The 12,023-nt window shown below is 36.7% G+C and overlaps 1 protein-coding gene across 4 annotated transcripts in view; it reads left to right on the top strand.

Annotated features, from left to right (window-relative positions):
• Positions 1 to 3,190: 3,190 nt before the first annotated feature.
• The window catches only part of LOC150077026 (heterogeneous nuclear ribonucleoprotein L-like), a 127,610-nt gene continuing 118,777 nt past the window's right edge, over positions 3,191 to 12,023 (top strand). For all 4 annotated transcript variants that reach the window (XM_090386429.1, XM_090386427.1, XM_090386426.1 and 1 more), the window contains exon 1: positions 3,191 to 3,344. In XM_090386429.1, coding sequence (XP_090242555.1) covers positions 3,285 to 3,344 — 60 coding nt within the window. In that variant the 5' untranslated portion in view covers positions 3,191 to 3,284. The remainder of the gene's footprint in view (positions 3,345 to 12,023) is intronic.

Below are 12,023 nucleotides of genomic sequence, written 5' to 3'. Positions count from 1 at the left end.
GTCTTGAAGAGAACCACTCTACACGTTCGTTGCCACCTAAGTGACATAACATCGAGAAGGTGTGCATGAGTGGTTTTTAGGGAGGGAGGCTAACTGGACTTCTAAACCTTCTGAAATAGAAAGATCCAGTGTTTTAGACTAAGTGTCCGATAACACACAGAATGCCTGTACCCCTCTAAACCCCTAATAGTAATTACATATCAGTTACTGAAAGTATTGGTCTGTGATTAATAAAGTAGGAGATACAGTAGGATGTATTTATCGAAAGATCTGCTGACATGTCTAAGTTGAAGAATGCCTTCGTAAATGTGCAGAACCCTTTTCCAGCCTCAGAGTTTAATTGTAAAGAAAAAAATTACATTCAATCTGAAAACACTAGGTGACATGAAACCAGATCCGTTTTCGAATGAACACATTTCCCATTTCCTTGCATCTTAAAACCTTAATATTTCTGTTTCTAAATTCCTTAGTTTTCCAACGATATGCTATAGGTCCACATTATCCCGTTTATTACGTGAGAAAATTTCCTTCATCGCATGTTCATAGTTTCCACTACCATGGGAAAACTACTGGAATTTTTAGAGTTTTGAAAGTTTTTTCGTCTAGTATAAAGCTAAGATGAAGCGTCGTGCAAAATTTCATTAAATTTGGTCCAGTAGAAGATAAATTAAACTGGAATAAATTGTCGTAATGCTTTTCGCATGACGGTTTTTCGTTACAAAGTTTTTGGGATAACGTCAGTAAAAAATTTACCCGCTAAAATAAGAGTGCACGCACTACTTCTAGAAGAATGGTGAAAAAGACTAAGACCATAGGAAATCATGTATATATGTTAATATAATTGTTACAATTGTTTTGCCAGAACATCCTCCTAGTCTTGCAGTGGTTTGCCTGGTGACTCGGGACCAAAATTACATATCTCCTAAGAACAGGGGTGTTTGGTCGAGATACTCAGACCATAAATGTATATAACTACTAGTTTTTTTTTTTTTTTTTTTTTTGCTGGCTCTCAGGTATGGGCAACCTGGGAGCGGTACAGCAGGCACAGACACTAACCCAAATGGATTCCGCTTTTGTAGGTTTCTAATCAAAGGACGGCTCAACTTGGCTTTGTGACTGTCCCCTCTTGAATCTCCTGAAGCGGTATTATTATTATTATTATTATTAGCTATATGGTGCAAGGAAGCCTGAGGCTTATGCCGCACCAGCCAAAAAAAATTCCCGAGTTACCCAGAAAGAGAGAGAGAGAGAGAGAGAGAGAGAGAGAGAGAGAGAGAGAGAGAGAGAGAGAGAGAGAGAGAGAGAAAGAAGTAGAAGGGAATCACCAAGAAGAGAAGAGAAGAATGATGATATCCAGCTCAGGACCCTGGGTGTGTCAAGCCCATACTCACGAGATGTGAGCCCCTGGAGGTTGGCCAGATCCGTCTAGGATGATAGTTTCAGATGCTTCAATACTATAATCGACAGGTGTATTGTATTGCCTTTTGTAGCTGCAGTTCATGAATGAGATACGTCTCCGACATGTTCTTGTGCAACAAAACGATCGTATGCCAGAATATGAATATTTCTCATGCTGTTTTTTTTTTTTTTTTGGAGAACTTTGTAATTTAGATCTGTAATTTTGCACCGTGCAAAATGTACGAAGGACTTATATTGTCTTTGTATATATGTCTGTATTAGTGTGTCCACATGTAGATGTGAAGGTTTAAAAGCAACAAGTAAATTCTAACATATAATAAATCAATTAAATAAAAGATTAATAAAGCAGATTGTAGGTTATTTGTTATTATTAAAAGTGATTTTATTGCTAAAAAATTTATTATTATCGTCTCGAACTGTATATCCCCTGACCCCCCCCAACCCCATTTTTCTGGCCTGGTGGTGTATCCAATGATTTTACCGCAATCTCTCAATTTAATGTAACCAGTGTATTAAATTTACCTGTCTGTATAATCGAATGATTGCAATAAAGATATTCACACCATCTCTCAATAAGGATATCATACATTCTCTCTCTCTCTCCTGTCTCGTTTTATATGTAGATTTCTGATTCTTCTTTGTGACTTCTGATCACGCTCATTTACTGTCAGAGTTACCGGTAGGGGTCAGTTTTTTCCATAGCTTACATTTCTTTTTTGAACCCACTTTTTTTTAATGCAAAAGTAACTAATGTCATTAATCAGTCATGGCTTCTCAATTCTTAGAAGAATGCCTTAAAAGCTATGCCAATATCTTTTTTTTTTTTTATTCTTTCACTATGTAAATGTGAAGACATTTTCTGAAAGCTACAAGTAGCAACTGATTACAAATCGACAAGCTTGCAGCTTTTATCATCATTATAAATCAAAAAATCGCCTAAACAGGAGGTACCCACAATTACTTTTGAAGAGTATGACTACGGTAGAAAGAATTTACATAGGGGTTAAGGCCATTCACTAACTACTCTGCAAAGCATTCCCTCTACAATTTCCCCCATTCTCAAGAAGAAACCTTTGCTCTCAGAAACCCTCTACTGCGCAAGCAGTCAATTCCACGAATTATATTGGTGAAACATGCGGAAGGAAAGCGAGAGGGGGGGGGCGAGTCAGTGACCTTGAACTGCCTATGGAATTTCTCTCGACTATAATAGTTATAAAACGTATAAATAGCATTATCTGACTGTTTAATGTAAAATGTGCTTTGATTTTTTTTTTTTTTTTTGAGTTCTTATATTAATGTTTCTTATATAAAATGGTGAAAAATAAAATTACACAATATTTTATTTATTTATTTATTTTTTTGCGCTGTTTTAAGTAATGATATTAGTGTCACTAATATTAGGGTGTTCCAGAAAAGTCAGGACAGTACATCATCCTCGCTTTTACAGATTGTCCCGATTTTTTCATCTCCAGAATTCGTTTTTCTCCGATTTATAATATCCTAAAATCTGGTGTCCACAAGTGTTGCTTAAAGAATAAATGAAATAATGCGCTTATCAACATTTCAGCGATGATATCTTAAATTTTTTTCTGATCGTTGTAATAGATAATCAATTATTTTCCTAACAGTTAAATAAATAACCATAAATTACCGGTATATAAAAATTAACACATTTAGTAATTATGTTTAATGTGCGATTATTGGGCTATGTTTTTAATACATTTAAGCATTTGTCAGTTCAACGTACCCACAATTCTTTGAAATGCCTCTCTTTCTCTCGTTCTCTATCGTAAGGCTTGCAGGTAACGGTTAGATAGCCATTGTTGTATAGTTTCACGAAGTCTTTGTAGTTACATTTAGAAAACATGGACATGTCCTTTGAGGGTCACGTTGCAAAACGACAACGAACAGATAGTGATAGCCGTGTAAGTTTTGTTCTTTATTGTGTTACTTTTGTGCGCCATACAGTTAACGTAGTTTGTGTTCGTATTATCTGAACATTTTTTATTGATTAATTGCCATCAGTTGCGTTTCAGTATTTACTTTTGAAATTATTATTTATTTATTATTATTTCGAAAGCTGTTACTTTCGTGGTATGCTTTCCAACCGGCATATGAAGAATTCTTGCTTAATTTTTTTCATAACACCCAGATATAACAAATATAAATCATTTGTGCCAGTATGTATTATAGAAATAAAAACATGGGAGAAATGGATAATTTTAGTATGTTTGTTTCGCAATAATGTAAATTGTAAATAGAACGCTCACGTATGTTAGCATATTCATGAACAGTATTAACAAAAAAAGTTTAAAGTTTTTTTTTTTTTTTTTAATACTTTAAAAAAAATAATAAAACATGAATAATGAAAACATGAATGCTTGTTAAGTTTCTGCTTATTTATATTTTCCTATCTGTTTTATACAGCATCCAGGGGTTCAGGAAATAAGATTTGAACATAATATTCCGATAATATTAGCGATATAAATGTAATAACTCGAATGGTATCCGGAAAGTACATTCTGAGCATATGTCTGGGTTTTTTTTATTAGTTATATTTTTATAAATAACTAAAAAGAAGCTGCTTATTTTAACATGCAGTTCCGTTAAGGTGAAATGAAAAGCACTTTGTGGACCAAATAATTAACGAAATTATCAATAACATAACTGTTCATGGGACTTACACTTTAATTCAGTTTTGTGAAGAATGCTTGGACACTAACTGCTATAGGAGCTTACAAATTTAGGTGAACTAATATCAACTACAGTCCATCTCAGTTAACTTCTGACCTTGCCTCTGCTACTACTACTCATGCAGAAAGTAGTTTTTATATTAGAAGTGACAAACAATGAAAGGAAATAAGCTTATGTAGATTAGCCCTCACAAAAAATAAAAATAAACACTTCCCACATCACCTCTCCAATAATGTCTAGTTTTTGCTTAACTTTTAATCAGCGACCTGAAGAGATCACCAGAGTTGATTATTCAAAGTTTACATAAACACTAAAAATATTCATACAGGAGAAAAGCAGCCATAAACAACTGCTAAAGTGTCTCCAAGGTATTGGATGTAGAAGACACCCAGAAAATGTGGTCACATATGTAATGTAGTTTATCCTAATTGGTAGCCATGCAATACAAATTTTCCTGTGTATTTATCATAACTTTAATAAATCAAATAATACCGAATCATATTTCGCAAAAAACAATTGCTTGAAATAATGTATGAAGAACTGGTCACTACCAAACTATTTACCAAACCTCATATTTTGCATCAACCACCTGAATGCAGATTCTTAATAATAGCACCCTTGTGTGACCACAATTCTTAAATTAGTGGTAAGATAAAAAATTTAATTATTTTAATCCTCTTTAAGAACTTGGGAAATAAACACAATGAAAGAAGTAAAATGTCATGTCAGAGTTCCTCATTAAATCTGTCAGCATATACATACCAACATACTAATAAAATAAAGCAACTACATACCAACTTAAACTAATAAAATTTTATTTAATTTTATTAAATAAAATTTGGAAACTACCTGGTAGATGTAGCCAACATATATCACAGTAATTATGACTTACAACTGTAATATTGGACTAGCTTTAGCATGTGATTATATTAAATGCAAGGACAGTATACTTCTCAATCTTGTAAGTGGCAAATGATGCAATAAAGCAAGCTTATGTGACAGCAAGAAAAAAAAGCCAACACTTTCCATTTTATCTACCCATCAACTCTAATAATTTATCTAGTTCTTCCTTGAATTTTTTCACTCTAAATAAATCTTTATTCCCATCATGACAACAATTCCTTTTGCTTCAAAGGTGGTATATGTGCATATGATCACTATGATATTTCCTGTCAGTGGCTCAGTAATTTTGGATCTCTGGCTTCATATCTCACTACCCATTTTGTCAAATTCATCTGTTGCTTCCGTGTTCTCCCATCTCCACGGACCACCTGGAACTATCTGACTTCCTCTCTTTGAAACTTGACTTTCTCCAGTCCAACTTTCCTAACAGTGAGGTAATTTTAATGTTCACAACTCCAGCTAGGTTCCGTTTCCTGGACACATGGACCCAGCTGGTCAAGATGCTGAGGCTTTTGCATTTACTAATGACCTTGTACAGATTATTTAGTTACTAGACAGTCCTAACCACACAGCCAACACCTTCATCTTTTTCTTGCAGGCAACCGTTCCAAGTACATGTTCGAAGTGAGTGGTCCTCTAAGCACCTCAGATCCCAATTTGGTGATGGTTTCTTCTCCAATGGAGCCTTTCTTCCTTGGCCAATCTCAACCTCATGTTTACCATTACAAGAATGTAAAATGGGATGATCTGTGAGATTTATTTTCTTTTCCTTGGTTGAATTACTGTTTTAAATCTTCTGATGTCAACATTTGCTCAGGACCTGACGGTGAAATTATTATTGTAAAGATGAAATCCTTTATTCTGCATTTGACTTTAAGACTTCATCTTTTATCTAAATCTTGGTTTTCCAATGTGCTAAGGCTGTTCAAGATAAGAATGTTACATATTGCAATTGGCTTTTATCCAAATCTCCAGGGTCATTTTCTGCCTAAACCAAAGCTTGCAACAATTGGAAAGCAGTTATTAATCAGTCCAAACTGGAATTTGAAGAGGCAAAGATTATAAAACTTGCTTCATGTCCAAATGGTTGTTGAGCATTCTTGATCTCTTGCCAAAGCTATTGCCTGCAACCTTTTCCCATTTCTTCTTCCACCCCTGTCAAAACTGGATGGTTCTATTGGAACTTCAGCTAAAGATAAAGCTGACTTGCTAGCTAGCATCCTACTTTTCTTCTAACTTGTGTATTGATGAACTTGGTGAATAATCTCCTACCTTTCCCAGTACACTCCACTCGTGCCTCCTGTGGCCCTCTGTCAAAAGGATGTTAGAAGGAATTTTGAAGCCTGATGGTATTTCTCCACTTGTGCTCCTGAGCTTACTGCTGTTGCACTTTCTTATTCCACTGGTTTTTTCCCTTCTGCTTGCAAATTTGCTGTTATCCAGTGACATCCATCTCATCCGATTATCGTCCCATTGTGCTTACTTCTACTCTTTCTAAAGTAATGGAGAATCCAACTGCCAACACCTATGCAATGTAGAAACCTTCCATTTGATTAACAATTGCTAGTCCAGAATCCGTCAGTGTGGATACACTGGATCGTGTTACTCATCTATGGACAAATTCAATGGGAAAGTTTTGTGAAACTCGAGCATTTACTCTTGACACTTCAAAAGCTTTTGATTGCATTTGGCATAAGTCTTCTAAATAAGCTTCCATCCTATAGTTTGTAAACTGTTTTGTGTAATTGGATATCCAATTTTCTCTGACTGCAGGTGATGATAGTTGGCTGTCTTCTAACTTCTTCACTAATGCTGTGTTCTGCAAGGTTCAGTCCCTTCTCCCACTCCTTTTCCTCTTACCCAGCACAAACAACTATCCACTACCAATTCCTCTAAATGCTGATTTTCAGGTAATTCATTAGTTGAGATAAGGATAACTTAATTGATTTCATTCCTTCTAAAACTGTCTTCTCTTATATCTCACAAAATGGATTTTCTGCTCCTATGTTTATCTTCAATGACCCTGATTGCTAATCTCTTGGCATAAACGCATCACAAGTATTGCTTTCTCTGCATCTGAAAAACTGGGTTTTCTATTTTGCTCTTGGAATTACTTTTCTTCCAGACAGCTACTCCCTCTACAGATCTATGAAATCATGGAATATTGTTCACACATCTGTGGTGATGCCCCCAAAACCTCTTAGACTTCTGGACTCCTGAACAGGCTCTAAAAGGCTCTCCACTCTCTTATAGTAATAGCTCTGTATTGCAAGGAAGCTGCAGGCTTTTGCTGCACTGGCCGGGGGGGGGGGGGACGAGTAGATAAAATATAAATTATTTGCTTCCCTCCTCACATAGATAACTATTCAGTTGAACTTTGAATTTATTCCGTCAGCCTTAACAACCAGTTCCAGCAATCAGTGATGTGTGAATTCTCTAAAACAGAAAATTCCACCTTCATTCATTTTACTAACCCCTCTGAGGAGCCTGGTTGCCAAGATGTGTAGCCCACATATATGGAGTCTTTCATCATATGATTGCATCACTAGTTAAGTCTGTCACAACCTACTAGTTAGTTAAACATGATTTTTTACTTAACAAAACCATGTTTTGTGTTATTCAGAATGCCATTATCTATCTAAATGTCCCTGGATTGCCCTCTTATCCCTACCACTGAAGTCAGACTTAACTAGTGGTAGTTACCAACTTTGCTCTTAGAACAGCCTTTGTATTGGTAATATATTGGCACTTCTCCAATCCAAAGATGTCCTCATAATTAACTTCAGTAGTTCACTACACTCCCTGGTGGCATCCCTCAAAATTATTGGGTACGTGCCATTAACTCCAGTTATCTTACTTGCCTTTATGCTCAAAAGTTTTTCTAATAAACAGTCATCTGTAACTTCTAAATCACTAATTCATATGGTTCAGCCTCTTCTTAGCATGAAGGCTCTCTTTTCAGTAAAGACAGATGCAAAATACCTGTTCAATTCATCTTCAACATCAGCTGAATTGTCTAAGGTGTTCCGACACCCAGTGCACAATGGTCCGATCTGATTTGCTTTTTATTTCCTTGTATTCACCTGTATGTTAACTGCAGTTTAGTATATTATTTCCTTGTATTCAACTATATATTAACTGCAGTATAAACTTTATATTAAATAAATAAACTCAAAATTATTCCAAAATCTAACTTGTTATGAAATGCACAGCCACTGTATACAATCAAGTGCAGCAATGTGCTATGCACATGCACTGGTTAACACCCAACCAACAAAGGATTTGGTTGGGTAGATATTAACCAGTGCACACCTATAACCTCTTTCTCAATTGCCACTCTCTAGTATCTTTCTTCGAAACCACTCTGAACACGTGCCGCAACTAATACCTTTTGTGCTTGGGGATTTCATTTTAAAAATCACAGCAAGCTGTGAGGGGTTTATAAAGTAAATGGATATTTCATAGTAAAAATGGTACATGTAGAATAGTATATGAGAAAACAAAATATTCATTATGTTGTACCTTCCTATTCTGCAGTGATAAGAAGATACAACATAATGAATTTCTTTAAGGGGAAGGCTTAGAAGTCCTTTGGAGCACTTTGGCAGATGCCTGTAGCCCAGCTCAATGGAGTGTCCATCCACAGCTGGAGGTACTGAAGCCAGGTGCAGTGGCAAGTGTTGAATGGATCAGTCCACACAGTTATGACAACTGATAAGTCAGTTGGGGAGCTTGCCATGGTGCCTATAAGCTGCGTTCATAGAAATGAATTATAATCAGCATCAAGTTCATAGATTCTGTTAAGCATTTGATTTGGTAGGTAACAGTCCAATAAAGCAAGTATGTTGGGGTGCACAATTAAAGTTGTTGATCTTAGACATGCAGAGGGGATGCATGAAAATATATCCCATACATTGAGCCCCAGTATAATGCTGGTGACCATTTTTGCAGTGAATGTCGTCTGTCTACTAACAACTTTGGTAACCTCCTTAGTCCCAGTTCTTGTGCAGTTGCTGTTCTGTCGTGGGGGGGATTTAATTCGTAGGTGGACCATTTTAACAACCAGTATTTTTCAGCTTAAATGTGCTTCACATTAGTGTGTCCTCCTGATGCCCAGATGTCAGCCCCATACAAGATTCTAGCATAGAGGAAGGTGGTTGTGTATTTGCATGCTAGGACAAGCTCACAGGTGGGGAGGAGTTGGCATTTCACTAGTAAGTGCATCCAATGGAATTTAGTGAGTTTTTTTTTTTTTTTTTTTTGTGATTGAAACTTGTGGTCAAAAACTATGCCTAAGTTGGTGTGCTTCGGTACATTTAGTATCTGAGATCCTCCAATAGTAGGCTGTGGCCTGTATTGGGGTAGATTTTTTTTTTTTTTTTTTTGTTAGTTGTTGGCGCATCGGCTTCTATGGCCATAATGCACCTCCCATAAAGTTTTTGCATTTTACTCTGATCCAAGCCCGAGGTGGGATTCGAACCTGCAACCTTTGGGTTGCCAGGCAGGCACTTTACCCACCTGGCTAGCTTGGTCGGCGGGGTAAATTTCACTGAGATGATAATCTGGGCTGATTTAGATGTCTCAATGGGGAGTCTGAACCATTTGAGGTAGTTTGCAAGGTTGCTGAGATTTACACTGACATTAGCATTGATATCTGTCACCTTCTCTCCTGGATTGATTTGAATTAGTATCTTTAAATCATTGACATAGCATAAGAAGTTGGGCCTATTCTCAATGAAGGGGACGACGATGACTGAATAAAATTTCAGAAAGATCCCCCTGTGGTACCCCTGCCATAATGGTTCTTGAAATTGTACAATCATTATCCTGGAGGATTATGGTTCTGTTGTGAAGGACACTGATGAACTACTGCACAACCCCACAGATTTCAAAATATTTCCAAGAGGATGAAGATATTTGGGATGTGGATGGTATCAAATGCCGCTTTGAGGTTAGGGCAGGTGATGGCCATCTCAGCATTATCCTCAAAAACTTGAATTCCAGATGTATTGGCAGCTAGGTTGGTGTTGGTAGATCTACTAGAAACTGCATAATGATGTCTTTGGAGGCAGGTGCAGAATAATTTGGTGTGTTAGGTTGGGAAGCATGAGACTTGAAGAGTTTATTGGTCAGTATTGGCTGATGGTATGGTGTTAGCTGCTTGAGATTTTGGGATGGATTTCATTGGGTAACAATTCTATAGAGGTGGGGGGGGAAATGGTGCTGGGAGAGAATCTTATTAAATATTATGGTAAAGGTATCGTGAAGATGTGGGCTAAGATACTTTAGTATAAATTAGGAAATCTTATCACCCATTATAGCATTTGAGGATAGGGCATTAATTGCAGTGATTAGTTGCTGGTTGGCTGGCTGGAGAATCTAGCTATGTAGTCCTCCATCTACTGGTGAAGATCAATCCTTAAAGAACCTGCTGGTGGGCAAAAATTATATGTTTGCCTTTCTTTGGGGTTGCTCCCTAATGGCTACAACTTTTTGCCTGTTAAAGTTGGCCCTGGAATGCAAGAAGGCAATTCTGTCTTGCATACTACTAGATTGTTTCCACTTAGTTGAACAAGCTGTTTGGTATAACTGCTGTTCAATGATGGGATCCACCAGGCTTTAAAATGTGCAGCTATGGTGATTTTCTTGGAGGCGGCATTGAAAATTGTTTGGATCCATTTAGTTAGATTTATTGCTAGGCTGGGATCACAACACTGAATGCAGTCCCGTGGAACGGCCGAGGCAGCGTCAAACAGGCACGAAGAGTTTGGATATTTAGGTCATGTTGTGGTTGTTGCTAGCCTTACTGAAATTATGCATGGGTATGCTGAAATGAATGATGATGGGGTCATGATCAGATGAACTGCTCTTGGGTGCATTCCTCAACACCTGTAAAGGAAGTAAAATACCATGTCGAGTAAGTGGGGTTGCCTTGTAGGCTGTTGGTCCATGAAGATCATATTTAAATTCTTGAAGAGAAGGCTTTCAATTTTCCACTGAGATGATCAGATGTGGATGGAAGATCGAAGTCTCCATAGATGATATGGTAGGCTGATATGTGGAGGAGGTGGCTAATGTACCAGTTGATCAACCTGTCTATCACCTGTGGATTCAGGAGAGGTATCACGTGGATGGAAGTCCACTCGGGAATCATGGCATTTTAGGATAACACGTATATTTAAACATGAATCAGTACCACAAGTGGTTCTGGCTCATGTTTAAATCTAATTCATAGTCCAGAAGTTTTTAAAAAAGACAAAATATTTAAGGGCAAAGACCTCAAGACAAATTTATGAACTTAAGAAAAAGAACTTGTGAATTGCAAACGTTTGGTAAATGCAATCCTAAACTGGTCAATGAAGGTGATAATTTTAGTCATGTGCAAAAAAGTTATGTTCGTGTTTCTTTCTCTATTGGCTTGAATATGCAATTTGCTTGTTACTTTTAAAATGTTATGCCACTGTTTGAAAATCTGAACATAGCTCTTCAATGAGGAACATACATAGCTCTTCAATGAGGAACATAGCTCCTCACATTCATGTACTGAGAACATTACTCCTAAATATATTGAAGAATATTGTATGGAAATTTATTTTATTAACAGTTTTAAAATATTCCACTTCCATTTTGGAAATTGATTACCATAGCAGATTAAACCAGGACTAATTTTGACTTTGAAATGCCTATGACTATTGCTAAGGTCATTGAAAGCCCTCAAGTAAGAGAAGTTTCTGTTCTTTTGCTCAGTGAGGAAGTATTTTGTGGCTAAACATGGTGCACAATTTCCCATGAATATTTTTCAATGGGAAATACGCATGGCATACATTTCATCAGTTTGGTAGTGCATCATTTTCAAATTGGAAATTTTTTGTGGACAAGTTTACATTACTTTATGTCAATAGAAATAAATGAAGCAGGAGATGCTTTGTAGCGTCAGTTTTATCAGTTTCAGTATGTGTACCTACCAGATACTACTATGAAAGAAGAAAGAATTGGTGTATAGTGGA

Source organism: Mastigoproctus giganteus, chromosome 12 (assembly GCF_048544385.1).
Source record: "Mastigoproctus giganteus isolate SK-2022 chromosome 12, ASM4854438v1, whole genome shotgun sequence".
Taxonomy (NCBI): domain Eukaryota; kingdom Metazoa; phylum Arthropoda; class Arachnida; order Uropygi; family Thelyphonidae; genus Mastigoproctus; species Mastigoproctus giganteus.
The sequence above is the reverse complement of the archived record's forward strand: the minus strand, read 5'-3'. Positions and strand labels throughout refer to the sequence as shown.